At 51.9% G+C, this 26017-nt stretch overlaps 1 protein-coding gene across 3 annotated transcripts in view; it reads right to left on the bottom strand.

The window, feature by feature from the left end:
- Positions 1-1186: 1186 nt before the first annotated feature.
- LOC144948997 (glutamate--cysteine ligase catalytic subunit-like) overlaps positions 1187-26017 on the bottom strand; it is a 31176-nt gene continuing 6345 nt past the window's right edge. The window contains exons 2-18 of one of the 3 annotated variants that reach the window (XM_078878780.1): positions 25306-25451; positions 23696-24002; positions 19310-19422; positions 17124-17306; positions 15760-15870; positions 14157-14215; positions 13864-14000; positions 13180-13254; positions 12495-12611; positions 10560-10698; positions 8607-8722; positions 7361-7453; positions 6755-6859; positions 4572-4653; positions 3454-3533; positions 2629-2749; positions 1187-2152 (exon numbers count right to left, since the gene is read on the bottom strand). In XM_078878780.1, the coding sequence (XP_078734906.1) occupies positions 1956-2152; positions 2629-2749; positions 3454-3533; positions 4572-4653; positions 6755-6859; positions 7361-7453; positions 8607-8722; positions 10560-10698; positions 12495-12611; positions 13180-13254; positions 13864-14000; positions 14157-14215; positions 15760-15870; positions 17124-17306; positions 19310-19422; positions 23696-24002; positions 25306-25316 (2046 nt within the window). In that variant the 5' untranslated portion in view covers positions 25317-25451 and the 3' untranslated portion in view covers positions 1187-1955. Of the gene's footprint in view, positions 2153-2628; positions 2750-3453; positions 3534-4571; positions 4654-6754; positions 6860-7360; positions 7454-8606; positions 8723-10559; positions 10699-12494; positions 12612-13179; positions 13255-13863; positions 14001-14156; positions 14216-15759; positions 15871-17123; positions 17307-19309; positions 19423-23695; positions 24091-25305; positions 25689-26017 lie in introns of those variants that run through there. The other 2 variants (XM_078878781.1, XM_078878782.1) reach the window with 2 other exon arrangements.

Raw genomic sequence — 26017 nt, 5'->3', positions numbered from 1 at the left:
GTTATGTCAACCAAAAAAGCCAGATTTGCCAACAATACAGGATCGGACAGTTCTTCCATTGGTTGTCCCTTCTCACCCAAAAAATGTCCAATTTCCTCTTTGAGAGAGAAAAATCGCTGGAGTGCGGACCCCCGACTTAGCCACCTCACATCGTTGTGATATATTACGTCACCGTATTCAGCCTGGATGTCACGCAAGAACTGCTGAAACTGTCAGTGGTATAGAGCTTTAGAGCGAATATAATTGATTGCCTTTGCCACTGGTTTCATAACTTCGTCAAATTTGAGATGTTTGGCGCAGAGAGCCTGCTGGTGAATGATACAGTGAAGTTTAAAAGCGTTGCCTGCTTCTTCGCTGACTTTATTGCAGATCAGTGTGGACAATCCACTTCGCTCACCAGCCATGGCAGGTGCACCATGCCACCATCGGTAATGATCCAAGAAACTTTACTCCATGGTAGTTTCATATCAACAGCTTCACAAACAGAAACGAAAAAAATCTGTTCCTCTGGTTTGCCCATTAAGGCTTTTGAGGTCAAGCAGCTCCTCTGTCACGTTCATGTTGTCATCAACTCCTCTTTAAAAAATAAGTAGTTGTGCAGTGTCAGATGCATCGGTGCTTTCATCGCAGGCTGATGTCCCCCAGTTGTCTCTGAATATCTGACGATATGTCCTCAACTCTCCGTGCCACAGTGTTGCATGCCAGGCAAACATTCATAAATTCTTGCTTCTTCTCGGGGCAAATGTTCTCAACCATTTTCATGACACAGTCTTTGATAAATGCACCTTCAGTAAAAGGTTTGCCATGTTTAGCTATTAACATGGCCACTTCGTAGCTGGCTTTGGTGAAGTTTTCCTTTGACTCACAGGCCCGCGTGAAGAATCGCCGTTGCGATGCCAGAGCAGCACAAAGTTGCTTCACTTTTTCAGCGCGGTCACTCCCTGTTAGCTTGTCGTATGTTGTAGCATATTTAGTTTTGTAGTGTCTCTTTACGTTGAAATCCTTAAACAAGGCAATCGTCTCTTTACAAATTAGACAAACACAATTGCCTCGATTTCCTGTGAAGAAGTATTGTAATTCCCACCGCTCCTGAAAGCGGCGGCCCTCACTGTCAACTTTTCGCTTTTTTTTTGCAGTCGCCATGGCAGAAATAATTCGAGAAGGGTTCGCGGCACGTATGCAAAGCCAAAGGCTCATTAGAATGGTGCTGCCACCGTGTGGCGGAAGGAGGAAGTTTTATGATTTATTTATTCTGACAGAGATAGCGAGCCATAAATAACACATTATAAGACCGAAGCTGCGGACCGTATGAAATCTGACCGCGGGCCGTGATTGGCCCGCGGGCCGGACTTTGGACATGCCTTTTCTACAGTCACCAACACGTGGACCTGGACCCAAGCTGGGGTCCTGTCCGTTGTAGCTACTCCAGTGTGATTAGTGCAGTTAGCCTGGTGGTCCATCACCATTGGTTGTTATCTGGTGAAGGGGCAGTTACCCCTTTGTGTTGGTATCAATGAATGTGTTGCCTCCAAAGAGTACGTCTGCACAATTATGTGACGTGAAGCGCCCCGTAAAACAATTAATTGATATGAAGTGAAGTGATGGGCCACGCGAAAACAAAGCATGGCCCCCATCTGGCCCACATGCCACAGGGTCCCTGCTGTCCTGGGGTGACCTGGCGCTCGCCTGTGGGTTTATCAGAGTGTGGTGAGCGTGGTGAGCGCAAGGAGCGAGGTGAGTGCAGGGAGCAAGGTGAGCGTGGTAAGCATTGTGATCGTGGTGAGTGCGGTGAGCGTGGTGAGTGCGGTGAGCGAGGTGATTGTGGCGAGCGAGGTGAGCGTGGCGAGCGTGGTGACCAAGGTGAGTGTGTTGAGCGAGGTGAGCGTGGCGAATGAGGTGAGTGTGGTGAGTGCGCTGAGCGTGGCGTGCGATGTGAGCGTGGTGAGCGAGGTAAGCTAGCCGGTCTGGCAAGCACCGTGGCTGAGCTCGTGCAAGGGGTCCGTGCCGTGGCCGTGGGGCTGCGCCCGCGCCAGGGCGTCGCAGCGCAGCAGCAGGTCGTAGTTGACGCGCTCCGAGATGACGCTGTCGTGCGCGTAGTCGGGGTGGCCGCTCACGAAGGCGCGCAGCCGCTGGGCCGTCGTCCCCAGCTCCCCTGGGTGAAACCAACGAGACGCGCGCGGTCACCACGGCGTCGGCGGTGGCAAAGGAGGCGGAGACGACGACGACGACGACGGCTCCCATGCGCGTAGCGATGCGCGGAGACTCTCGCGCGCGTAAAGTGCCCGGGCTCGTCGCACCGCGCAACCCGAGCAAGATTTATGAGCCCGGAGAGCGCCTGGATGTTAGACCGCCGCGCACGCCGAGGCGTTACAGGCTCCTGCGGTGTTACGTCGTCGGCAGCAGAGGGCAGTGTACCCAGATTCAATTGTACTGTACTACGCTCCCGCTTCTACGCTCCCGGCCATCAACAATCCGCAGTCATCATCCCCTCGGTTGAGTCCCCGCTTATGGCTGCCATTCCAACACCGGAATTGTCTGTCGGGCACCGACGATGAGGTTTGCACGAGGTCAGGACTCATCGTCGCTTGCACTTGGAGAAGGGGCGGTGCTCCCCTGGAGCGCACTCACCGGACGCGCGCTTGCTGATGAGCTCCAAGTAGTGGGAGATCGTGCACCGAGTCTCAACGTCGACCTCCATGTCCTCCAGGAAGCTGTAGACTATGGGGACGAGGCCCTGGAACACCCCGACCTGTGCTTGCACAGCACACCACAGCACACCGTAAACACCACAGCACAGCACAGCACACCACATGACAACTGATCACACCGCACCACACCACACCATAGCAGCAGTGTCAGCTACAGCCTTCAGTTTAATAGTGCTACTCTCACCAGGCTTGTCACGTCGTTTTGTTGCATCATAGGATGGCGACAGATGGCAATGCCGTGGGGGAGGCCTGCATCCAGCAGTGGATTGATCATGGCTGATGATGATATGTGGGATGGATCCACAACTGGGAAGTGGCGAGCCGGTCTGCTGCACGGGAAGTGCGAGTGACTGCTCTGAGTGGAGCTGAACGCTTGAAGGCAGCTCACGTGATCACTGGGGGACGATGAGCTCTAATCATAATTGACAACCGTCAATCCACCGCTTGATGATGGCCTCCCCACACAGTCATGGGGGCTTTTACCATACGTCACATATGCCAGCGTGGGGTTTTTTTTATGGGCACGTTGGGAGCGTGGCGGAGTCTCCAAAACTGGTTCAGATTTCGCCGACCACTACACCATCGCACAAAACGGCGGCAACGAGACGTTGAAACGCGTCGATTTGTTGCGGCGTTCTGGACCGCCACGGCGGTGGACGGCACAGGGTGAGCGCGATGCTGCAAGAGTCCGCGGGGCCTGACACTGCGAGGATGGTCGTGCGCACTGCCCCGCCGGGTTGCCCACCTTGCCGTTGATGATGGTGTCAATGCTCATGAGGATCCCCACCTCGGACTCGGTGCCGTCCGCTGGGGGAGCGTCCATCTCTGGTCGCAAAAAAAAGAAACGGCACACGGCAGTTTGATGGTGCGTGTGACGCGCACAAACACGCAGGGCAGGGTCGGGTGAAGGCTCGGGTTGTCAGGAGGCCCGGATCGGTGGCCCGGAGGTCAGAGTGGCTGACCAGGCACTGCTGAGACCCTGGGTCCCAATCCGGGGTTCAATGTCCGCCTGTGATCAAACCGGGTTCTCAAGTGCGGTGAGTTGATGATCTCAGCCCGGTCAACAATGATTTCTCAAAAATGACTAAATCCATGACGTAAAATTTGGTTCTGCACTTAACTTCGCCAAATTCCAGTTGTGAGACTTAACACATTCCTGCGGAGGGAGCTGGTAGGAACGTTGGGTTGCTCGGTCAATGGCCAGGGTCAACGGCGGCGTGGTGTATTCCGCAAATATGGCCGACTGTGAGGGCGGACACAAGCCGGCGTGAGTAGGTTAAACGTTGAGTTTTATAAGGGCACTACGGGGTGACCAGCCCCTCCCCACCCAGCCCCACCCCTCCCACTCCCCACCCTCCCCACCCAACCCCTCCCCACCCTCCTCACCCAGGCCCTCCCCATCCTCCCCTCCTCACCCAGCCCCTCCCCACCCTCTCCACCCAGCCCCTCCCCACCCTCCCCACCCAGCCCCTCCCCACCCTCCCCTCTCCACCCAGCCCCACCCCATTTTTGGATGCACGACGGACGGTCACAAAAATCCCCAGTGGGCTGGTGTAACCAGGAGGTTCGTATCCGTAAAATATCACTTTGACTGCCATGTGACAAACATTTCTGTCGGCAGCGGAGCGAGTGCTGCCCCCTACCGTATGACCCGGAGGTCATATGCAGAAGGGATCTCAAAAATAGTTCCGGGATATTAACTTCTGTGGGCTGTTCTCTAACACGGGGATTGGGGGGGGGGGTCACTGCCACGTGAGATTTCTGAATGGATTCTTCATCTCGTGACTCGACACCGAGAGCTCAATCAGGGTAAAGTTGTGAGAAAAAAAAAGACAACGTATAATTTGTAATGGCTCGACTTGCCTGCCTGAATGTCCTTCCTGAAATAAAACATCTCCTCCAGCACCGCGTTCCTCTTCTGCGCCTTCTTGATGTTCTGATCTATCTGCGGTGGAAGAGAATTGGCGGTCAGGCACATGCCGAACATTCAGGTGGCAACCTTTTGCGCCAAAGGTGCTTGAGAGAGGCAATAAAAAAGTAGCAAAGTAAAAAAAATCGCACACATTTGTAACGCGCTGCACAGTTCTCATAACATTCAGGGGCGATGGAACCAGAGCCCGGTGCTAAAAATTGCCCAAGCTCTGAGGTCCAATATAGGGACTTCTCTACTTACGAACATTCGACTTACGAACTTTCAGAGATACAAACGCACCGAACAGTCGTAAGCTCAACCGCTGTGCAAGAGATGGCAGTGGTGGCATCTACATCTACAGAACATGAAGAATCAGTGGCATCTACATCTGCAGAACATAAAAAACCAGTGGCATCTGCATCTGCAGAACCAGTGGCATCTACATCTACAGAGCATGAAGAACACAGTGGCATCTACAGCTACAGAAGATTATTCAACTTTTGAAGCCATTCCCCGTATTTAGTGTACACGCCGTACAACGGATTCGGAATCGGTGGGAGTAAAGTTGGACTTACGAACAAATCGATTTACGAACAGACTTCTGGAACCTAAACTTCGTTCGCAAGTGGAGTTCCCGTATTAGGATGCTTAGGCCAACTCTATGAACGTGTGTTTCTACACGTGGGAGGAAAGCAGAACACCCGGAGAAAACCCACCGTGTGCGAACGGGGGGGAGAGGGGGGGAGGTTACAGATGGAATACATATAGTAATGAATTCACTTGCTGCACTGACATACCCTGGGTAAAGCCAGGAGATGGCAACCTTGCAGCGCGAGCGGCACCGGGAGTTTCATGAAGGTGCGCGCGTGTGTGCGCGTGTGTGCGCGTGTGTGCGCGCGTGTGTGTGCGTGTGCGTGTGGGGAGCGGTAGTGTAGCGGTTAGCGCACTGCGCTATGAACCCGGCGACACGGGTTCGATTCCCGCTCACGGACAACACCGGTGACGATTATCCGAACCGGTCCCGGGCCTCCCCTAGGTCGACTCAGCCTCAAGTGAGTACCTGGTGTGGTGTGTAAACATTGCGACTAGGGAGACAAAGGCGGTCGGGCGTGGTGCTGGCCACCCACCCCCTCGTGTACCGTTACGGCCTTCATAGGTGCTCGCTAACAGCACTTGCCCCTACAGTCTGTTAAGGCTATAGGGGGGATCTTTGTGGGGAGCGGTGTGCGTAACGCAAACGTACCGTTAGTCACAATGTTAACGTGAGTTGAAACAATGGGGTCCTTATGGGAGGTGAAACGTTCACCGCAAAAACCGTTAACTAGGTATCACTGTTAACCGATGGACTACCGTACAAGCTACATTGTGTGTGGAGGTCTGTTAGTTTTAGCTATGGGAGGAAACCAGAGAACCCGTTTAGGAAACCCATGCAGAACAGAATCCACTGATGAAGGTACCCAAGTCTGGAATAGAACCCAGGGCATTCTTACTCCGAGGCACAACCTCTACCATAATCATAGGCTATCCGTCGCAATCGAGGATAATTGTCTTCCATAGAAAAGTCGGATTCTCTGTGGGCCCCAAGATGACTGAAGAGACGGATGTGGGATTGACAGATGATTGACAGATTCTCCCGCAGCTCGGGCACGTGTCCGGCAAGAGTGGCTGGGTGGAACCGGGTTAAGAAGTCTGGCTGCAGCGTCGTGCTGTTTCCACCGTTCCCACTTTTCCTCTCCCTACTCTTCGGTTCTTTCGGTAAAGTCACGTTGCCGCGAGAGAACTAACGAATATGGATTCCTGCAGTCACGAAAGCTTCAAATCAAGATTTTCCTCTTCCTGTTTCCGCCGTTCAGTTAAAAAAAATGTGTGGATCCGTGAAAGAAACGATGTCTCCAGCGCTACCACTGCGCTATCATTTATACATATGCGGCCGAGTTGCAATGCGACCAGATTGAGCCTCGCGGCAGCGATCACACGTGCCCGAGTCGGGAATCGAATCCAGGACATTCTTACTCCTAGGCACAAGCGCTACCACTTGCGCCAGCCTATATACAAGTGGCCGGGTTGCAATGCGACCAGGACGGACCTCCCGGCGGCGCTCGCGCGGCCGGTGGGAAGGGACGCGGCTCCTTACCTTGGAGAGCGGCACGAGGAAGTTGAGGCCATAGGAGACGATGACGCGCGTGAGCAGCACCACGAACACCACGTAGGCCGCGTTCTCAAAGTCTGTGAGCTGCACCTACACCACACGCTGGGCACTCGGTCTGGCTGCTTCATCTCACCCGCACTCTGCTCAACCACCACGATTGCATGTCACAGCATACTCACTCAGTCGTCCACTCACTCACACGCTCATCCACTCACTCACCACACTGCATGTGACAACAACAACAACACTCGCCCACCCACTCAATCGCCCATTCACTCATCCACTCACTTATTCACCCACTCACCACACTGCATGTGACAACAACAACACTTGCCCACCCACGCAATCGCCCACTCACTCACCACACTGCATGTGACAACAACAACAACACACTCAATCACCCACTCACTCACTCACCCACTCACTCACCACACTGCGGGGTCACAACGCTTCTCGTTTTGCTCCTTCCCACGCACTGCTCCACTTTGAAATTCCCTCCTCCCATCATCACCTCCTTTCCCAAGCTCAGAGGCATCTCGGTATGACTCCACCTCAGCGTATAATCCGCGTGGCCCTCTCGGAGAGACTTACGTCCATCGGCCGGAACTCGACGCGCCACCCGATGTTGGTGTTCGGCGGTGGAGGCTTTAAGCGCAATGTCTGCCAGCATGTGCCCTGGATGCACTGTAACGCACACGCACACGGACGCACGCACGCATGCACATGCACGGGACAGGCGCTCCGGTCAGCGGCCACGATCACGGAAGACACGCGCCAGATCTCTCGCAGGCTGTGCTCCAGTCTGGCTTTCACTTCTCACGGAATATTTTTACGGGGTCGCCGGTTAGGCTGGCACGCGACTGGTAGCTACGGACACCGCGAATGGGGAATTCGGGGGTCGGCAGGGCAGATCGGTAGTAACGCACTTGTGTAATAAAGGACTATGACGACACACAGCTTGGTCTCCATCTCTGTCTTTATTCTTATTATGCCGCTCACACCCCGCCGGTCCCGACTGTGGACCGGCTGTTCCACTGGCGCGCCCCGCACGCTCTTTCCGTCAGTTGCACTCCCGCACACCGCTGGCTGACGGTGTGCTTGGAGCCGTCTCCAGCCACGTGGCCGATGGTGCCGGAGACCTCCCACGGCTCGACGTGGTCCCACTTCGAGTCTATCCCAACTGCCCCGAGCCTCTTCCGGATCCCCCCTTATATTCCCCTCCCACGTCATCCCGTCTCCACCTTCCACCACGCCCTTTCCGAACCTTCCAGATCACGCCCTTCACTTAGCGCCCCCCCCCCCGGCTCCGCCCCTAGGCTCCGCCCCTGATCATCCGGGCATCCGATTGGACTGGAGGTGGGCGGCGGACCTTCCCATACGCCCACCTAACTGGGCCCCGCCCCCAGTACTCCGGGCCGTCCGATTGGCCCAGAGCTGAGCGGCGAAACCTCGCATACGCTCGCATTACAGTTGTATATCACAGTAGGAAGAGGCCTGGGTTAGATTCCTGACTCGGGCACCTTTCTGCGTGGAAGACTTTGTGTGTGCTTTTGCCCCCTGTTCTCTACGGGTCTCCTACGGGTTCTCCAGTTTCATTCCGCAGCTTAAAACGTCATTGGCCAAACAACATCCCAATGCTGAAAAATTACCTGCAAATTACTCAAATTAGCATCAAACAGAAGCAGCTGCAGCAATATCGCAACCCCCACCATATGCGAAAATTGGCGGCACCCTCCTGAAAAATCTTCTTTGGACCAGGCGAGGCTTTTATGGGTAAACAAGCGAAATAATATTAATATTCATAAAGTACATTGGCAGTGGTGTGCGGATGTCTCACTTCAAAGTGGTAGTCCTCGTTCTCATCGTCGTCGGCGTAGATCTTCTCCCAGAGTATCACGAGGGGGTCGCGGAGGAAGACGTGAGCAAAGTGCCGAGCGAGCAGCGGATCGATGCCTGCAGGCCAGAGGCACGGCTCATGCAAAAATACAAAGATCTCCCCCCACCCCCCCCCCCCCCGTGTGGCCTTGAACAGACGCTGCTGGGAGCAAGCGCTGTTAAGAGAGCACAAATGACATCCGGAACGGTACACGAGGGATGTGGGTGGCCAACACCACGTCCCCAGTAGCGAAGTTTACACACCGCACTGGGTACTCATTTGAGGCTGAGTCGACCTAAGGGAGGCCCACGACCGGTTCAGATAATCATCACTGGTCGCTAGTTTCGTAGAGCAGCATGCCAACTGCTAGACGACCGCTTCTCCACGTGCACACACAGTTCACGCACACGCACGTTGCATGTCACTCGAATAAGAATAAAAACACTTTGCATTGACGAATCAAAAAATAAAACAATTACAACCAGCTTCATCAGGCGATAGCCAGAAATGTGGAGAATTCCTCCTGTTTCGGTCTTAATTCCTCCTGGAATTAGCAACGAAATGTCACAGTACGAGAATTGTAAATCTTGTGGGGTTTACTCTCCAACACACAACCGGTGTGCTGAACGAGTAACGAATTGGTACGTTTTGTTTAAGTGACAACCCTTACCAATTGGCTGTATATCCAATAAACGCCCTCTATTATGGCCTGAACCAGTTTAAAAAGCGAAGAGGGGAGAGCTGGAGGGGATGGAGAAGTGGGGGCCTGCAAGGGACACCAGCCAGGTGACGCACTCAGCCCTAGGCCTCGGCAAGGTAAGGTAATTTACCCTTTTTACCGGGTAAAAGGGTAAAGGTAAAGGGTAAAGGTGTCGACATGCCAAAGGTAGCGCGAAGTATTACCCGGTAAATACGGTACCTTGTTTACCACTAAAAGCTCCGTGGCGCAGTCCGTGGTTTCCATTTAATAAATAATATTTTAAAAAACTTTTTTAAACACGCTTTTATGTAATGTACTAGTAATGGCAGAACTCCACGACTCCAGGAAGTGGCCCCGAAGCTTGCCATAACGTAAGGGACCGTGGTGATTTACAGCCAACGTCAGTTGACCGTGGACAATTAGACCCAAGCCGAAACATAACATATAAAAAATAATGTTTAAAAATATATATTTTAATTTTTTTATGATAGAATATATTATTGTCATCAGTATGACAAAAGTATACAAAGTTTTCAGTCGATACCATATTGGGAAGTGGGTTAAAAAGATTTGAGGATACAACAACGACAACACCAACGACAACAACAAGCGTGTAAAATTGGAATCATCGAGAGTATTCTATATTGATAAAGCGTTCTACCTAGCATATACCGTTATAAACCTTTTTCATGTGTAGTCCCCCAGTAATTACCCTGTAATCGGGTAATTTGTATGGGGTAAGGGTAAAAGGTAGGGTAAAGGTAGGCTCGTTGCTTTTACCTTTTACCTTACATTGCCGAGGCCTACTCAGCCCCATCACAATCGATGTGACGTATCAGGGTCCCCTCGCCCGCATGCCTGTGGTCACGCAGCACCGAGTTACGTGTCCTCGACCAGTGAGGAGCAGCTGATAGTAGAACCGGCACGGCAGGTCAAAAAAACCTTCGGTGTTTCACAGCAAGTGCGATTAATCCATAACCCCAATTCACGGTCGGTGAGAGTGAAGGAGAGGAGAGGTGAGCACGGAGGGGGAGGTGAGTGCGGAGGGGAAGGTGAGAGGGGAGGGGGAGGTGAGCGCGGAAGGGGAGGTGAGTGGCCAGTACGGCAGGGGAGGTGAGTAAAGCAGGGGAGGTGAGCGTGGTGGTGGAGGTGAGCGTGGTGGTGGAGGTGAGAGTGGTGGTGGAGGTGAGCGTGGTGGTGGAGAACTTCCGTGCCTGCGTCCAGGAGCTGCAGGTGGACGTCCTCGTCCTTGGGCAGCTCCAAGTCATTGAACTTCGCTCCGCCGGGCGACAGGAAGCTCTCGATGGAGTTGAACCGCGACTTGGGGATTCGCCACTTGCACGTCGTCAGGGGCTGCAAGGGGGAGATGCGCAGATTGACACTTTGATTGTGAAGATTATCAGCGGCGCCAGCTCAATGCTCACGCCTCAGGGGCCGTCTACAAATGACGTCACGCGATTTTGGGCGATTTCTGACCCCCCCCCCTTCGTCACACGGTGTCACAAAAAGTCAGACCCCCGCTCAAATATGACGTCACAAAGCTCTGCCCCCCCCAAAAAAAAACATGCTTCAAATCGCTTTAAACTATTGTCATTGTAGTGCGTATTTAATGTTCCGCTGCACTCTGACGTTGTAGGAGAAAACATTTCTTAAAAAGTCTATTCAATTAAGTAGAACGTGTTGTCTATATTTATTTAAAGTTGCGCATTTTGATGTGACGTCACATTTCTCAAACCCCCCTCCCTTGTCACACATCGTCACACATTTCTGACCCTCCCCCCCTAGGTGCGTGACGTCATTTATGGACGGCCCCTCATGGCAACGACAACCGAAGGCTGCAAAAAACAAATGGCGATAAACCCGGTGCCTAGGAAACAATGCGTTATTATATATATTATTATTTCAAATGTAGTCACGGATTTTCGCGAGCACATACGCACTCCCCCTGGAGAGTTAACTGCGACGCGGTGTTTAGCAGCGACGCCTGCGATCGCAGGTCACCGACTCGAGTGACCGGCGAGCACCGTTTGTCCGCGAAATGTCACGAGGTCACGAGATTTCAAGCGTTGTCAAAGTGATCCATTAACAGACGCGAAACAGGAAGCACTGGCAAGTCAGGGCTTGAATTCAGCCAGGGGGCCTGTCTGGGTTGTCGATCCAGAAGATGTTTCTGATCCCGGCAATCCCTTGCCTCCCCCCAGGTTTCCAGAACATTGCTCCCTGGACAGAAGCTCTGCTTCACTCTGCTGTCCGGTTATAAAACTGCCTGCCCTGAACACATCGGCGAAAATCACTGATTCTGGTCTTCTCGGCCTCCAAATGCCGAGCGTATATGGTCCATCTCCTAACTTCACCACACGCCTTGTAGGACTGAGTCTTTTAGCTGCAGTGAACCAATGAATATGCTGATTAGATATAATAATGTCGTATATGGCTATTGTTTACAAATGCACCCAAAAATGAAAGAAATATCCAGGATATCTCTCATCACTACGGCTGTGGCTCGTCACGTGCCCCCTACTCCAGTCACCAGCAACCAGGAAGATTTTCAGTGACAGAACTTAAACCCCCATTGCAATATGCGGCTCCATAGATGTCGTGCAGCCTGAAAGATTGTTGCAAAGTTCAAGAGGTCACCACGGCTGAGGATAAGGAGTATAACCACCGCAGATTAGACGGGAGCCGGAATCGAAGGAGTGGAAATACAAAATTCTCATTGAGGCCGCCTTCTATGTTTTTCTTTTCTTTATGTCAGCTGTGTTTCGTTTATATCCCTCTCTCCCTTGGCTTATGCTGATGGTATGTGTACACGCGCGTCACAACGTAATGTGTCGGGTCTGCACATTGCCTCAATAAAAATAAATAGAAAGAACATTTTTAATTGGTTTTTGCAGAATTACAGCTCCGAAAATAAAATGAAAATACCGGTTTGGCTGCCGTGCAACGCACAAGTGAAAGAGCGCTGGACCAGATGGCACTTTGAAGTGGGGATCTCAGCGATAGTTCTGTGATATTCGCTTTCGCGGGAGCCGCTCTCTTAAACGGGGGTGGGGGGGGGTGTCGGAATATCCATCGTGAACACAGAGAGAGTGATCAGAGGGGGGAGAGAATGCATTTGGCGGAGTAAAAAAAAGGATTATAATCGTCACCTCGAGCCCTCTCTCCTGTCGCGTGCGGTCGTCGCATGCGACGGAGTTGATGCTCCAGCGGCAGTCCACGTCCGACACGAGCCCCCGGTAGAAGGGGGCGGCGGCGCTGAGGGCCATCTGCAGGAGGGGCGAGCGCACGCACTCAGATGGTACTCGCCGATGATGGAGGGAGCCAGCTGTACTAACCACGATGGGACAGAGCAGCCAGCTGTACTCACTGACACTCACTCACCATGGGACAGAGAACAGCCAGCTGTACTCACTGGCACTCACCACGATGGGACAGAGCAACCAGCTGTACTCACTGACACTCACTCACCACGATGGGACAGAGAGCAGCCAGCTGTACTCACTGACACTCACTCACCATGATGGGACAGAGAGCAGCCAGCTATACTCACTGGCACTAACCACGATGGGACAGAGCAGGCAGCTGTACTCACTGACACTCACTCACCATGATGGGACAGAGAGCAGCCAGCTGTACTCACTGACACTCACTCACCATGATGGGACAGAGAGCAGCCAGCTGTACTTACTGGCACTAACCACGATGGAACAGAGCAGCCAGCTGTACTCACTGACACTCACTCACCATGATGGGACAGAGAGCAGCCAGCTGTACTCACTGGCACTAACCACGATGGGACAGAGCAGGCAGCTGTACTCACTGACACTCACTCACCATGATGGGACATAGAAGAGCCAGCTGATCGTAGATATGTCGCGCATCTTCTATGTTTCTCGCCTGCATTGTGACCTGTGACGCAAAAGAGAAAGCTTCCGAAGCAGTATTGATCATTCTCTCTCTCGCCTCTCTCCGTGTGCGTGAGAGTGAATGAAATCTGTGCACGCGACGAATGTTTCAGATCGTTTTCGTGTGGTAAGCCAGTTTGTGGGATTTTGCAAATCCCGCGGTGGACATGAGTGGGCCCCGAGGGGGGTAGGCTTGTCTAACTGGGGCGCCACAGTGGCTAGGAGATGTTAACTACCTCGCCTGGTGTACAGGAGATTGTGGGTTCGAGCCTGACCCTGACGCCTGTATATTTAGAGTTTGCATGTTCTCCCCTCGTGGTCGCGTGGATTTTTCCTCCGGGCCCTCCGGCTTTTCCCCTCCACATTTAGAATCATCATCGCACGTTCAGAGTCTTTGGCTGCTGCATCACGACGATGATGATGATGATGAGCCCATTTCGTCGAGCTATCATTTGTGATAGCCAGGTCGCTTCTGGAAAGAGCTACCTAGCTCAGTGGGCCTTCTTATCATGAAATATGTTTCGTAATTAGAAAACAAATAGTTGAGATTCAACTTCCTACACCGATGTGAAATGCCTGGCAATAGTTTAATATATATATTTTTAAACTCTACCTGGAGGCAGCAGTTTCCCGCGCCGAATCCCATCGCGTCCATGTATATGTGGTCGGCCTTCACCGCGATGGCCGCTTCCTCGTCACCGTCCGGGATTTTGTCGATGAATGGGGATGGAGTGTTTCTGTCCCTGAAGACTGGGGGGGGGGGGGGGGGGGGTGTGGGGGTGGTAGACGAGGGGGAGAAGCGAGGTTTGAAGCGCAGAGCACATACTCCTGTTGTTGAACGTTGCAAGTGAAAGGGAAAAGAAAGGGGGTGGGGGGGGGGGGGCAGCTGGTTTGAATGATACCCACTCGGTACGTTCACCACGATATTCTCTCCTCGCCTCTCGCGGATGTTCCTCGCAAGCGCGCTGCGGGCGAGAGACGACAAAAAACGACGTCCCTGTGAATTTCAAATGAATGCAATGGCCCTCCGTAATGGTACCCCGCAACATCGGCATTCCCTGCCCCCTGACGTCTATCCCAGGGTGCCACGGTGGCTATGAGATGTTAACTACCACGCCTGGTATACACGAGGTTGTGGAGTTCGATCCCGATGCTGCCGTCTGTATATTTGGAATTGCATGTTGTCCCCGTGGTTGCGTAGATTTAGTTTACTCCCAAGTACTCGTTTGAGGTTGAGTCGACCTAGGGGAGGCCCAGAACCGGTTCAGATAATCGTCACTCGTGTTGACCATGAGTGGGAATCTAACTGGGTTCAGTAGCGCAGCGCGCTGACCGCTACTATACTATCGCTCCCCCCACTGTGGGGCCGTCCATAAAAGACGTCACGCACCTGGGGGGGGGGGTCAGACATTTGTGACGATGTGTGACGAGGGTGGGGGGGGTTTGAGAAATGTGACGTCACATCAAAATGCGCAACTTTAAATAAATATAGACGACACGTTCTACTTAATTAAATAGACTTTTTAAGAAATGTTTTCTCCTACAACATCAGAGTGCAGCGGAACATTAAATACGCACTACAATGACAATAGTTTAAAGCGATTTGAAGCATGTTTTTTTTTTGGGGGGGGGCAGAGCTTTGTGACGTCATATTTGAGCGGGGGTCTGACTTTTTGTGACACCGTGTGACGAAGGGGGGGGGGGGGTCAGAAATCACCCAAAATCGCGTGACGTCATTTGTAGACGGCCCCTGTCCAGATCTCACGCACTCACTCACATACTCACTCCACAAACTCATACACTCACCACACACACTCATACACTCACCACACACACTCATACACTCACCACACACACTCATACACTCACTCCACACACTCATACACTCACCACACACACTCATACACTCACCACCAGGGGCGGTTTCTTCATTAGGGCGATTGGGCGACGCACCACCAATGTCATTCAACCACAGAGTCACGCTAGCCGTCACTGTGCCGCTGGATATAGTCCAATCAGCGTCATGCTACGTTCTGTGGAGTACCGCCTCTTTTTGGGCGATTTCCCTCCAGCTGAGAATCGCCCCGAGTGGTCCCATAGACTTACATTCAAAGATGTTTTTTTTCGAACGGGGGCGCTGCAATGCATTCTCTATGGGTTCGCCCTAACGTGCTTACGTCATCATACGTGCTTACGTCATCATACGTAAGCACGTTTCATCCAACAATATAATTTGTCGCCACCTAGTGGAATCTTTAATAAAATAAACCTGAGTGGTTTGTTTTAATAGTGAGTATAAAAACAAACAAGATGTATTGTAAGAGTCACTTTATTTTTCATTAATATTAAAGATGTGAAGTTGCCTTTACATGCTTAAGCTGTTAATTTATCCTTTGCATGGGTAGACCTTATCCTTATCAATCATCCAGACATTTGCCCCCCCTGAGAGATTTTGCAGGAGCCGCCACTGCTCACCACACACACTCATACACTCACCACACACACTCACGTATAGCGTGCGTGGCCGACGATCGCCTCGTCCGGCAAGAACAGTGACGTGAATATTCCGTCTCGGTGCTGGGGCACAAACTCAGGCTGAGAGAAACCCGGGCAGCCGAGTCTGCGTCAACAGGAGCCACACACAGGGGGGGGGGGGGGGGGCACGCAAAGGTGAGTCAGCGCACGTGGACGCGGGCGAGCCAGCGATACGCGGCATGCAGGCTGCCCCTCCCCGTTTGAACCGACATCTTCACAGCGACGCCCAGGGCTGCAACATTTTCTTCATTTTTAGTTTTTTTTTTAAACTGAGAAACGAGGGCGAATGTTCCACGCGGTCAATTCGCGGACACCCCCCCCTTCCCCACGTGGCATTCTGTGTCGGGCTTCTGGGAACATCTGGGTGGGCCTCGTGCTTTTAAATGTAGATCTAAAAAGGAATTTTCTTTCAAAATGCTGTGTTTAGTTTGTTGTCCCCCGCCCCCCGCACACTTCGATTAGCACGGTTGGCTGCGTTCAGTGCGAAAGAAGTTCAACATACATATGTAGTGACACAGCGCTGACTGCTGTACAGCAGCTGCAACTGCAGGTAGACACTTAGCGCACACGCCGTTGAACATATACATGGTGTGTGTGCCGGCAGGGCGGAGGAACTGGGTCAAGGGTCACGGTAGACCTCGTGGGGAGGCCCCTGGAACCCTCTGGTGGGTTCGAGAAGGGAGGCGCGGCTAGGGCGGAGCCAAGCCGGGCCGAGGGGAATAAAAGCAGCGGAGAGCGAGAGCCCCGGGCTGATAGTTCTGGGAGTGGACTCGTCTCATAGTCGCCGCTGTCGGCGCGGCCGGACAGTAGTTGGCTTTCTCGGTCGATGCTGTCGATGCAACACTGCCAGGGTCGTGTCTGGGCCGGGTCGTACAGCAGCGTGGTCGTGAGAGAGAGAGAGGACTTTGGACATGCCTGTCTTACAACATCAGAGTGCAGCGCCACATTAAATACGCACTACAATGACAATAGTTTAAAGCGATTTGAAGCATGTTTTATTTTGGGGGGGGGGGGGGCATAGCTTTGTGACGTCATATTTGAGGGGGGGGGTCTGACTTTTTGTGACGTCGTGTAACGAAGAGGGGGGGGTCAAAAATCGTCCAAAATCGCGTGACGTCATTTATGGACGGCCCCTAATAAAGGAAGGACGGTGCCTCCTGCGACTACCTCGTCTCCGGCTAAGCGTGTGCGCCGCACGCCACCCGCACACACACACAAGCCTCAACAAGGGAGAAGATACCTACGACACTACACATACATACAAAGGGGGTGAGCTTGCACGCAGGTGCCTACTTCTTCTCCTGAGAGGAGAGAGACTCCAACGACGCACCCTCTCACCTGGGGAAGGCGGTGAGGGAGCATATCGTCTCGTTCGCGTGCAGCCGAGCCAACACGTCCCTCCGCCGCAGCCTCATGCTCGTCTCCACGCTCGTCAGCTCGGCCATGGAGCCTCCGTACGGCTGCGCTGGGATCCCCTCCAGCATGTAGCTGCTAAACTCCAGGTGCCACCGCGACGGGTGCCTGCCGCATGGAAGGGATATTACCATTGTTATTGTTATTATTGTTGCTTTGCTTCATCCTGCTTACTAATAGGGTTTTTCCCCTTTTTTCTGGCAACAAAACTGACACCTTTTGCAAGGAATCATGTTTACATTAACCACAATACTTGCAGTCAAAAAAAAAGTATTGTTTTTTGTTTGCATTTGACTGCAAGTATTGTGGTTAATGTAAACATGATTCCTTGCAAAAGGTGTCAGTTTTGTTGCCAGAAAAAAGGGGGAAAACCCTATTAGTATATTTTGGTACTGGCAAAGGAGGTCCCATGATGTAGCTGATCATCCTGCTTGTTTGTACGTGCAAGGAAATCTCACCGACATAAAAATTACTCTCTTTAAGTGGAGTCCTGCCATATTGTCATGGGTGGAGATGATTGATATGTATATTCCAATGCATGTAATTTTGCGGGTATTTTTTTTCTTCAAAATAGGCAAAATTAAAACTGTTAAACTATTTTTTGATTTTACCAGGTAAGGCTCACTGAGCTGTATAGCTCTTTTCAGAAGCGACCTGGCCACAAATGATAGCTCAACGAGGTGGGTTATCATGTGGAAATGTATAGCAGCCAAATACACTAAACCCATGTTGGTAAATGTGGAGGGAAACACCGGGGAGAAGCTGGAGAAAAATCCACGCCACCACAGGGAGAATATGCAAACTCCAAATACACAACAGGCGTCAAGGTCGGGATCGAACCCATGACCTCCTGTACACCAGGCGAGATAGTTAACATCTTCTAGCCACCGTGACATCCCCTTGGATGCTGATACACAACGGGCCTCCTGCAAAAGACGTCACGAGACCTTTAGCGTCCCCTTTGAAGCAGACGGCGGGAGCGTACCATGTGACCCACTCATGAACTGGCAGTTCCCGTGATGGTTGGGTGCCTTCGCTCGACCGTGTTCGCTTCCACCTAGGCGCTCAACTCCTCTCGTCCTTGTCTTTGGTGCAATGTGCCTGTTCGTTTGGTTAATATTGTCACGTTTTGATAACCTTCAAAACAGTCTGCCTCAGCAGCTCTCCTCCTTTTTTTTCCTCCTGATGACGATCACTTGTGTTGTGATCGAAACGTCGTAGTTTTTTGTTATTTTCTTTGAACCTATCTACGTGACTTTACCGAAAGATATTATTTGGGTCTTTCGGTAAAGTCACGTTGATAGGTTTGAGAGAAAATAGCAAAAAACTACGACGTTTCGATCACAACACAAGCGATCGTGATCAGTAGGGAAAAAAAAACTATCTACTTGACTTTACCGAAAGACCCAAAGAATATGAATTCCTGCATTCACGAAAGCTTTAAGTCAACATTTACTGAAAGACTCAAAGAATACGAATTCTTGCATTCACGAAAGCTTTAAGTCAAGATTACCGAAAGATTTCGATTGAAAGCTTTCGTGACTGCATGGATTCATCTTCTTGGTTCTTTCGGTAAAGTCACGTAGAAGGGAAGTAATAAAATAATAAAAATATTACATAACAAAATAATTCTCACGACGCTTCGGCCACAACGCAAGCAGCCGTCTTCAGGTGGAGAACATGTCTGTCGAGAAGGCAGAGTCTGATATTTCTTTTTGTTATGTTTTATTTTTATTATTTTATTACTTCCCTTCTACGTGACTTTACCGAAAGAACCAAGAAGATTACCGAAAGACTCAAAGAATGTCTCCACCCTGCGTGCATTCCTCCTGCCACTCCCCCGAGGGGAATTCTCACAATTTACGCAAAGTGTTGGGTTTGACAAACGTCTTGGGGCCGTTGGGGCACGGCCACTCTCCCGTGAGCACGTGGCAGGGTGCGGAGGAGGGTGCATTCCTCCTGCCACTCCCCCGAGGGGAATTCTCACAATTTACGCAAAGTGTTGGGTTTGACAAACGTCTTGGGGCCGTTGGGGCACGGCCACTCTCCCGTGAGCACGTGGCAGGGAGCGGAGGAGGGTTAGGAGGAGGGTGAGGAGGAGGAAGTCTCACCCCGGGTTCGCCTCCTCGTCCATGGCTCTCAAGTCGTTGGCCAGCTCCTCTGCGTTGAACAGGAGTCGGGCCCTGCGAGCCACGTGATCGAAGGAGACGAGCATGTACTCGACCTGCCAGCTCACACGGGGGCAGACGCAGAGAGGATTCGGAGACGGAGAGAGGAGGGGGACACGGAGAGGTGGAGGGAGGAAACAGCGGCACGGCCAAGCCGATGCCCCTTTCAGACTGAAAATATCAACAAACACATTCGTCAGTAAAACTGTGGCCCTAGAAGTAAAACGACGAGTTTTTTCGTTGCTTGATTGTGTTTTGTTTATTATTATTTTGTGTTGAATTGCCCCCCTCCCCGCCCGCGCACCTTCCCCCCTGTGCGACAAGCTTGCGACAGAAGTTCAACATACGACCAGCACCACCACCAGCTCCACAAGCACCATCATCACTACCTTCAAAGATCACCCCGTATAGCCTTAACAGACTGTAGGGGCAAGTGCTGTTAGCGAGCAGCACCTATGAAGGCCGGCACGGCACACGAGGGAGTGGGTGGCCAGCACCAAACCCGGCCGCTTTTGTCTCCCCAGTGGCGATGTTTACACACCGCACCAGGTAACTCATTTGAGGCTGAGTCGACCTAGGGAAAGCCCAGGACCGGTTCGGACAATCGTCACCGGTATTGTCCGTGAGCGGGAATCGAACTACCGCCGATGGCAACGATGCCTCCCTGTACAGGCTTCACAGACTACGGGATAAAGTTGGTGTGAGCGATCAACCACCATCTACCGACTGTGCCTCAGCAGCATTCGATGTCAACCAAGGCCGTAGCCATGGAGTCAACATTGGGGGGGACCAAATCGTCCAGGGGTCTGGGGCTCCCAACCCAGAATTGTTTTTAAAACGAATTTCCTGCCATTTCCTGCCTAGAAATATAAAAAAATTCACTACCACATGGGATGGACTTTATTTTTTACAATAATGTCTAATAGTGTATTGTATTACATTGCTTTGTTTTAACTTTTTTTACCATTTCTTGTTTCATTGTATGCAATGTTTGGGATTAGAGATTAATAAAGTACAACCGCAATCATATAAACAGAAATCTATGCATTGATTTATATGAAGACAAGTCCAGATATTGTGGCCATGGTTTAGCAAATTGTTGTTTTTATTTACATAGCATCGCATTTTTATATATATATGGGGGGGGGGGGGCATTTTGAGCATTTTTGAATATTGGGGGGGAAAGTGTCCCTCCCAATATCTATTATAATGACGGCCTTGATGTCAATGATCACTCACAAAGTCACGCTGGAATGGGCCCAAGGCACAGGCGTGTAAATTGTAATTGCCGCTGCTGCCTGGACATAGAGGCAACTGGAAACCCACCTCATCACCTCAGATACACCCTCGTCAATTCACGCTGACCTCATCCTCTCACCTTGTCTTATCACCTCGTCTCATTTACCTCGTCCCCTAAATAATCTCATCGCCGCGGCCTCTCACTTGATTTTTCAGTCGCCTCATCACCGCGCTCACTTGCTTTCTCGTCATCTCGTCTCTCTCACCTAGTCGTTCTCACTCATCTCCTCGTCGCCTCACTCATCACCCCATTGCCTCACTCATCACCCCATTGCCTCACTCATCACCCCATTGCCTCACTCATCATCTCATTGCCTCACTCATCACCCCATTGCCTCACTCATCACCCCATTGCCTCACTCATCACCCCATTGCCTCACTCATCACCTCATTGCCTCACTCATCACCCCATTGCCTCACTCATCACCCCATTGCCTCACTCATCACCCCATTGCCTCACTCATCACCTCATTGCCTCACTCATCACCCCATTGCCTCACTCATCGCCCCATTGCCTCACTCATCACCTCATTGCCTCACTCATCACCTCATTGCCTCACTCATCACCCCATTGCCTCACTCATCACCCCATTGCCTCACTCATCACCCCATTGCCTCACTCATCACCTCATTGCCTCACTCATCACCTCATTGGCTCACTCATCACCCCATTGCCTCACTCATCACCCCATTGCCTCACTCATCAACTCATTGCCTCACTCATCACCCCATTGCCTCACTCATCACCCCATTGCCTCACTCATCACCCCATTACCTCACTCATCACCCCATTGCCTCACTCATCACCCCATTGCCTCACTCATCACCCCATTGCCTCACTCATCACCCCATTGCCTCACTCATCACCCCATTGCCTCACTCATCACCCCATTGCCTCACTCATCACCCCATTGCCTCACTCATCACCCCATTGCCTCACTCATCACCCCATTGCCTCACCCATCACCCCATTGCCTCACTCATTACCTCATTGCCTCACTCATCACCCCATTGCCTCACTCATCATCTCATTGCCTCACTCATCACCCCATTGCCTCACTCATCACCTCACTCATCACCCCATTGCTTCACTCATCACCCCATTGCCTCACTCATCACCTCATTGCCTCACTCATCACCCCATTGCCTCACTCATCACCCCATTGCCTCACTCATCACCCCATTGCCTCACTCATCACCCCATTGCCTCACTCATCACCCCATTGCCTCACTCATCATCTCATTGCCTCACTCATCACCCCATTGCCTCACTCATCATCTCATTGCCTCACTCATCACCTCATTGCCTCACTCATCACCCCATTGCCTCACTCATCATCCCATTGCCTCACTCATCACCCCATTGCCTCACTCATCACCCGATTGCCTCACTCATCACCCCATTGCCTCACTCATCACCCCATTGCCTCACTCATCACCCCATTGCCTCACTCATCACCTCATTGCCTCACTCATCACCCCATTGCCTCACTCATCACCCCATTGCCTCACTCATCACCTCATTGCCTCACTCATCACCCCATTGCCTCACTCATCACCTCATTGCCTCACTCATCACCCCATTGCCTCACTCATCACCTCATTGCCTCACTCATCACCTCATTGCCTCACTCATCACCTCATTGCCTCACTCATCACCCCATTGCCTCACTCATCACCCCATTGCCTCACTCATCACCTCATTATCTCACTCATCACCTCATTGCCTCACTCATCACCCCATTGCCTCACTCATCACCTCATTACCTCACTCATCACCTCATTGCCTCACTCATCACCCCATTGCCTCACTCATCACCCCATTGCCTCATTCATCACCTCATTGCCTCACTCATCACCCCATTGCCTCACTCATCACCCCATTGCCTCACTCATCACCCCATTGCCTCACTCATCACCCCATTGCCTCACTCATCACCCCATTGCCTCACTCATCACCCCATTGCCTCACTCATCACCCCATTGCCTCACTCATCACCTCATTGCCTCACTCATCACCCCATTGCCTCACTCATCACCCCATTGCCTCATTCATCACCTCATTGCCTCACTCATCACCCCATTGCCTCACTCATCACCCCATTGCCTCACTCATCACCCCATTGCCTCACTCATCACCCCATTGCCTCACTCATCACCCCATTGCCTCACTCATCACCCCATTGCCTCACTCATCACCCCATTGCCTCACTCATCACCTCATTGCCTCACTCATCACCCCATTGCCTCACTCATCACCTCATTGCCTCACTCATCACCCCATTGCCTCACTCATCACCCCATTGCCTCACTCATCACCCCATTGCCTCACTCATCACCTCATTGCCTCACTCATCACCCCATTGCCTCACTCATCACCCCATTGCCTCACTCATCACCCCATTGCCTCACTCATCACCCCATTGCCTCACTCATCATCTCATTGCCTCACTCATCACCCCATTGCCTCACTCATCATCTCATTGCCTCACTCATCACCTCATTGCCTCACTCATCACCCCATTGCCTCACTCATCACCCCATTGCCTCACTCATCACCCCATTGCCTCACTCATCACCCCATTGCCTCACTCATCACCTCATTGCCTCACTCATCACCCCATTGCCTCACTCATCACCTCATTACCTCACTCATCACCTCATTGCTTCACTCATCACCTCATTGCCTCACTCATCACCTCATTGCCTCACTCATCACCCCATTGCCTCACTCATCACCTCATTGCCTCACTCATCACCCCATTGCCTCACTCATCACCTCATTACCTCACTCATCACCTCATTGCCTCACTCATCACCCCATTGCCTCACTCATCACCTCATTGCCTCACTCATCACCTCATTGCCTCACTCATCACCTCATTGCCTCACTCATCACCCCATTGCCTCACTCATCCCCTCGTCCCCTCACAGGCCTCACTCATCCCCTTGTCCCCTCACTCTTCACCTCATCGTTCTCACATTGTCTCTCTCACCTCGTCTCCTCACTCACCACCTCGTCGCTCTCACCTCGTCGCCAAAGAGGAGCGGGTAGTCCCCGTGTCCCCGCCGCGCGAGGATCCGCACGAGCTGCTGGAGGCCGCGTTCACGCACAAACCCCGCGAGCGCTTTCACGTCGCTCCAGCGCAGCGTCGTGCCTGTCAGTTGCGGCCCCATCCTCGGTGACGAGGTGAAGCGACGAGGTGGAGGGCGGGTGAAGAGGGGAGGAGATGAGGGAGATGATGGCGCTAGGGAGAGACGATGAGGTGAGTGACGAGGTGAGTTGATGAGGTGGAGGGAGAATGAGGGGAGTGACGAGATGAGGGAGATGATGGGGCTAAGGAGAGACAATGAGGTCAGCGACGAGGTGAGTTGATGAGGTGGAGGCGGATGAGGTGAGTGACGAGATGAGGGAGACGATGGGGCTAGGGAGAGACGATGAGGTGAGCGACGAGGTTTGGTGGAGGGAGGGGAGCGATGGCGAGATGAGGTGAGTGACGAGCGGGTGTGAGAGCAGGTGAGGGGAGGCGATGAGATTCAGAGAGACGTTGATGAGGTTAAAGACGACTTGCGGAACCGAGACGAGGTGAGAGAGTGTGATGAGGTGAGGGTAATGGCGTGTGATGAGGTGAGGGTAAGGGTGTGTAATGAGGTGAGGGTAAGGGAGTGTAATGAGGTGAGGGTAAGGGAGTGTGATGAGGTGAGGGTAAGGGAGTGTGATGAGGTGAGGGTAAGGGAGTGTGATGAGGTGAGTGAGGTGAGTGTGGAACAGCCACGCGAGAGTTACATATAAAACAAATATCAGGACATATGCGTGAACCCATTAGAACAAGAGGCACTGATGTTAATCACAGCGACATTAGAAGACACTTCTCACACACTCTTATTGGGAGATAAAAAATTAACCCGTAAATACAAAGTTTTTCACTATAAATCCTTTATATGCGTGGCGGCTAGAGTCCTCTCGTCCTCTGGCTTGAGATGGCTGCCACCTATGGGTCAGATGATTGCCTGCCACCATTAAGCAATTGGTAATTAAATATAATTTATTTTTTCCTAAAAAGTGTAAAATTTAGGAAAAAATTTTTCACGAAAATAAATTGTCACGCACAACGAGTCTGTGTGCAAAATGTCAGCTCGATTGGATCACGGGAAGTGGGTTACAAAACGACCGAAAGATTTGCACGGTCGTAAGCGCGCAAGCAAGCAAGTGAACTTAATATAAAGGATTTTAAAAGGCGGTAATGAACTCCGAGACATTGTAGAGAGAAGCCGCTGCCAAGTGGGCAAAACTAAACTTATTAGCCACAAGTTCGCCACATTGTTCACTCATCAGCGCCTATTGTGCATGTTCGCGTGAACGTCTGTGTGTTCACGTGTGTGCGTTGATGTGATATGTGCTCGTGTTGATGTGCTCGTGTGCACGTGTGTTCATGTGTATACGTGTGTGTGTGTGTATTATCGCGCGTATGCGTTCACGTGCATATGGAGGTGTTGATGCGCAAATGTTGATGTGCAGTGTGTTCGCGTGCGTCGTTTGCACGGTGCGCGAGAGCCAGAGAGGTCCCTTGCGCTCTCCCTAGGTGGTGCCACGCACCCGGGGTGACCCCGTGTCTCTCCCCGCCTCGCCCGTCTCTCACCTGGCCAACATCCAGAGTCGTCACTACCACCACCACCGCCGCCGTCTCCTCTTCCTCATAATCCTCTCCCTGCGTCTCTCTCTCGCTTTTATTGGCAGCGTTAGCCAGGTGAAGCGCCACGGGGAGTCGCACACACGAACACACACCTCACGCGCATACCAACAGATAACAATCACGATGACGTGCCCTGACCATCTGCAGGCGGTCAGGATGCACTCAACCTCAAACGTGCCGAGTTAATTTTTTGTTTGCAGTGTGCAGGAGAAGGGTTTCAACCACTACCATTACTATCACACCCTCCCCCGCAGGGTGTCACGGTGACTCACACGCGATCTTCACGTACAGGGGAACCTGGGTTCCATCCCTGACACGGGGATCTTCAGTTTGCATTCTCCCACAGCGAGCATAAATACGCAAATGTTACCGGTATGGGGCCGTCCATAAATGACGTCACGCACCTAGGGGGGACATTTGCGACGATGTGCGAAGATGGGGAGGGGTCTGTTGAGATATGTGACGTCACATCAAAATGCGCAACTTTAAATAAGTATAGACAACACGTTCTACTTAATTAAATATACTTTTAATAAATGTTTTCTCCTACAACATCAGAGTGCAGCGCCACATTAAATACGCACTACAATGACACCTCATCCACCACGCCAATATCCATCATCATCACCCACCACCTCATCCACCACGCCAATATCCA

The sequence above is a fragment of the Lampetra fluviatilis genome, chromosome 52 (genome assembly GCF_964198595.1).
Source record: "Lampetra fluviatilis chromosome 52, kcLamFluv1.1, whole genome shotgun sequence".
NCBI lineage: Eukaryota > Metazoa > Chordata > Hyperoartia > Petromyzontiformes > Petromyzontidae > Lampetra > Lampetra fluviatilis.
Note: the sequence above shows the minus strand (reverse complement) of the source record. Positions and strands in the feature narration are given on the sequence as shown.